This window comes from Gambusia affinis, linkage group LG24 (genome assembly GCF_019740435.1).
Source record: "Gambusia affinis linkage group LG24, SWU_Gaff_1.0, whole genome shotgun sequence".
Taxonomy (NCBI): domain Eukaryota; kingdom Metazoa; phylum Chordata; class Actinopteri; order Cyprinodontiformes; family Poeciliidae; genus Gambusia; species Gambusia affinis.
Window position 1 is genome coordinate 8,508,895 of NC_057891.1, and position 4,747 is coordinate 8,513,641.

At 44.2% G+C, this 4,747-nt stretch overlaps 1 protein-coding gene across 1 annotated transcript; it reads right to left on the reverse strand.

The window, feature by feature from the left end:
* Window positions 1–2,110: 2,110 nt before the first annotated feature.
* sox1b (SRY-box transcription factor 1b) lies at window positions 2,111–3,925 on the reverse strand. Its single transcript, XM_044109224.1, has one exon. The coding sequence runs from the start codon at window positions 3,693–3,695 to the stop codon at window positions 2,628–2,630; it is 1,068 nt and encodes a 355-aa protein (XP_043965159.1). The 5' UTR covers window positions 3,696–3,925; the 3' UTR covers window positions 2,111–2,627.
* Window positions 3,926–4,747: the final 822 nt, after the last annotated feature.

Here is a 4,747-nt window from a genome sequence, read left to right on the forward strand (position 1 = left end):
GCTTCATGACATGTGGACTGGAACTGGATGTTTACAACGTCTCATTCCTTAGGGAAGCCACTCCTGATCAGACCCAGTCAGACGTTATCTTACCTGAACTGGGGAGGAAAAGGTCAGGACTGTCCTTTTATAGACGAAAGCAAATATTTGCATTTTCTTTACAAATTCAGATCTCAGGGTCTGAAGGAAGAGTGCAGAGGCTCAGAATCCACACTGCAGGAGGTCCAGTGAAACTTTTCCACAGTCACTGGGAATGTGGGGATTTGCTGCTGGTCCACTGTGTTTTATCAAAACCAAAGTCAGAGCCAAACTCTGCCATGAAACTTTCTAGCCCCTGTTGCTTCCTTCAGATGACAAGCTCTGTGGAAACGCTGGTTTCATTTTCCAGCAGGACTTGCTGCTGCCTACGCTGCTAAAAATAGCAAAACCTGCTATGAGGAGCGTGACATCAGGGTTCTGGGTTGACCCGCACACTAACCTGAGCTGAACCTGTTTGTAATTTCCTTTTAGTCTTGTGTAACGTTAAACGTGTCACTAAATCACAAAACAATTACTTTTTTCATGATTATGTAATATTAAAACAACCAAAGCTGATGATTTAGTGAAGGAATCTAATGTTCAGTGTTTGTTTTTTGGCCACATTTTCTCAGATGATTTTAAATTGAATCTTTTAAATTAAAATATTCTTAAATGTTTTCAGGGCTTGTGTTTGCTCAAGTATTTTGGTGTTGTAGTTGCAAGTTGTTGCGCTTTTTTTCCCTTGAATTCTTAAAATAATTGGTGAAATATCTTCAATGTAGTCTGGAGGACTTCACAGCTCGACTGGACTGGGTTGCGTCCTCGCTGCCCCTCTTGTTTTCAGGTTCAGGCCCGTCAGGGAATTAGGCTGATAGAACCAGGGGTGTTGCTGGCCGTCCTTTTTGTCAGCCGTGACCCTGCGGTCGGCCCGGCTTACACCAAGACTAATCCCCATTCTCCTCCAACACAAAAACCCCTCCTCCTCCCATTCATGCCCCCTCTCTCTGGCCCCGGGGGCCTCTGCTGATTCAGCCATCAAATTTAAAGAAGGAAATCATTTAACAGCCGTGGCAATTAGACACACAGTTGCAAAGCGCTTGATGCTGGAGGTCAGGGAGGCGGGGGAGATTTGAGGAACACAGGTGGTAATAAGTTTTTAGGTGAGCCCAGCTGAAAAATATAACCGGCCGAATGGATTGACTTTTGTTTGAGATTTGGACTCACAATCCTGCAGGCAGGTAGACAAACAATGATACTTTTGGCCTAAAGGGGAAACAAACAGGTGTGAGTGCGGAGTTAGTTCAAGACTCCTGCACATGATGATGTTAACAAAATAATGTGAAAACAATTATTATTGGAAAAGTTTCTGTTAAAATAAAAAAATGCTTTAAAAAGTAGTTAATATATAAATAGCAATTTAAAATATTTAAGCAAGGCTAAAATCAAAACGGCAAATATGGCAATTAAATGCATCACATTGGCGATTTTCCACATTTTAAATCTACAAAAGAGGCTGCAAAATAAGTGATATTTACTAAGACAATAGAAAAAATACCAGAATCACAAAACTTAGCACCATGTGTACTGCTAAGTTTTTATAATACAATTTCACAACTGGAGAAAAGGAAATAAACATAAATAAGAGCAATTTTAGGCAGACAAACCTAAAACATAAATAAATAAATTTGATCAAAATTTTCAACTGAATAATAAAGTACATAGGCGTTTCTTCAACAATAACAAAAAAAACTCATTAAACCAGTTGTTTTATAATTTTTAAGTTAGACGATTTAACAGCATATTATTTTAGGCCTGCTGTGCAAAAAATATTTATCTTAATAATTCAACTCCTGATTTATTCACGATTCTGGTGAATTGACTCATGGTTTACAAAAGAAAAATAAATTGGTGCTCCACGTTATAAATGCGGTTTCTTTTAAAATGAAAGTGATTTAAAAAACACAAAGTGTAACGTTTCTCCAATAGACAAAGAAATCTTGGAAAATTTATAAACGTCAGCGGTGCTCCGGCTTCAGCTGCAAAAATTTTGATTTGCCTTTTTATAAATTATGTATACAGTTGCATGAAAGCGTTTTCAGTAGGCCTATTTATTCACAATTTACAAGATTTTACAACAACAGGAACAAATTCAAATTACACCGACTCACATGTTTACAAGCATCAAAACTGGAAATCAATTTAAACGGCAGCCTGAAACTTTTTTTCGTTCTTTCTCCACACCGCTCTGCATTTATTATACGCTTCCCTCTTTAAAACATCCTCCAAACACTCGGCTGGTGTCTGTAATTCCGTCGAAATGTCGGAGAATAAAATAAGCTTTAAATTGCACCAGCCTGTACGGATTATAATTTAAACGGTGTCACAAGTTGGCAAGCGACAGCAAATCTGAGGCGCTTTCGGACAAAAAGATCCATAATTTTTTTTAAAAGTAACAATTATTATTTAAAAAATAATAATAAAAAGTTCAAAGTGATTGCATTATTATGACTGCAGCCGCCTATAATTTACAGTCCACCAGCAGCTGGAGCCCGCATGTGGAGTGGAAATATTTGGTTGTGTTCGCAGTGCTTACAGTTCATATGGACGTTTTAAATGTGCGTGAGGGGAACCGTCCCGTTCACCGCAGCGGCGCCCCCGCTCTGGTAGTGCTGCGGGTGCAGCACATGCAGTCTGCTTTGAACGGAGTCGCCGCCCGCCGCCTCGCCAGTGGGCAGATACATGCTGATCATGTCCCGCAGGTCTCCCGTGGGGCACGGCGGAGGTGCGCGCGCCGTGGAAACGGGCGGACTGACGCTCGGCTCCGATTTCACGAGCGAACCCAAAGTCCCTCCGATAGCCCCGGACACGGGGGAGACCCCGGAGCTCTGGTGCTGGTGGGTGTAGCCGGTGATGCCGCCGTAGCCCGGCGGAGAGGCGCTCATGTAGCTCTGAGAGTTCGAGATCGGGCTGTAAGACAAAGCGCTCATGTCGTACCTGTGCACCGGCTGCGGGTTGTGCGGGTGGTGATGCGGGTGGTGGTGGTGGTGCGGGTGATGGTGCGGGTGAGCCCCGCTGCCCGGGTGTTGAGTGTACGCCAGCTGCGCCTCCTGCATCATGGCGTGAGCCGCCGCCGCTGCGGCCGCCACCTGACCCGAGTATGTCCCGTTCGCCCAGCCGTTCACATGCGAGGCATAGCCCGCACTGGCCCCCACATGTCCCGCACCGGGGCTCTCCAGCCGCTGCCCGCCGCCCATCCCCACACCCGGCGATGAACCGAGGAGTCCGCCGGCAAGTGAGTACTTGTCCTTCTTGAGTAGAGTCTTGGTCTTCCTCCGCGGGCGGTACTTGTAGTCCGGGTGTTCCTTCATGTGCATGGCCCGGAGCCGCTTGGCCTCGTCGATGAAGGGTCTCTTCTCCGCCTCGGTCATCACCTTCCACTCCGCGCCCAGCCGCTTGCTGATCTCCGAGTTGTGCATCTTGGGGTTCTCCTGTGCCATTTTCCTCCGCTGGCCCCGGGACCACACCATGAAGGCGTTCATGGGTCTCTTGATCCTCTCTTGGGGGACCTTCCCTGCGGGCCCCCCGCCTCCTCCTCCTGCATGTCCCCCCGGGTTGGATGGGTTGGTCTGGGGCACCACGGGGGAATGCAAGTCCGTCTCCATCATGATGCTGTACATTCACCTCGTCTTTGTAGGACAGAGTCAGACAGACAGAAACATTCAGCCTCCAAAAACACGGAGGGAAGAAGTGACTGAAATCCACTCAGAGCTGAAACTGCAGCGTCTTCCTCCTCCGTGTCATCCGTAGAATGGGAAGGACTTGTTGGAGCGGACTTTGGTTGAAGCTGAGCCTTACTGGGAAAAGTTACCGGTGCGTGCCCGGGCCGCGCGCTCTAACAGCAGCTAAACAAGCGCAAAGCGGCCAATGGAGAGGCGCGAGCGCAGACGTGATTTGCATGCAAGGGGCTCGAGGTTCTGGTGACGTCGGAGCGCGAGACCTAAAAATTACTCCCTCTGTCATCGCTTTTGCGCGTGTAGCTAGAAAAAACACGACACGAGCGCGAGTTACGCGGGTACAAAAATGAGTCAGGAGGACTGAGCGATTTAATGGATAATTTTTATTATTTTAACTCACAAATCAGAAGAAAAATGACATTACAGCAAAACTAAACTATGTAAATAAATAAAATTCAGGTAGAACAAAATCAACTGAAAGTTAAATTATTATTATTAACTTAAATTATTTCAGTCAAAATAATTTATTTTCAGAACGGCTTTATTTTTTAGCTTTACGCATGGAATATACAGATATGATATACAGATTATCCCTTCTTGATAGTAAATATAGCCTATACTGAAAATGGGGATTAATATATTAATTTGAAAAACTACTACATATATTCTGCTCACATCTGCAAGCAGAATATATGTAGTAGGGTCAGCTACAGGAAGACCCTGTAGTTGACTCTGCCTACGAGTTTCTTTTAAAATTTTTTTATTATACTATTTATTTATTATTTTATTAATACTACATTTATTTAGTTATTAAACCCACATTTAAAGCTTATTAGAAAACACATTAACAGGCATTTTCACGTGTTTTGATATGCAGTTTATTATAATAAATTTTACTTAATTTAAGTAGCTCACCAAACCCTTCTTTGTCTAAATTAGGGTTATAGAGCCGTCTATTCAGAGCCACAGGTGCTTTTTTTGTTGTTCTCGTTGCT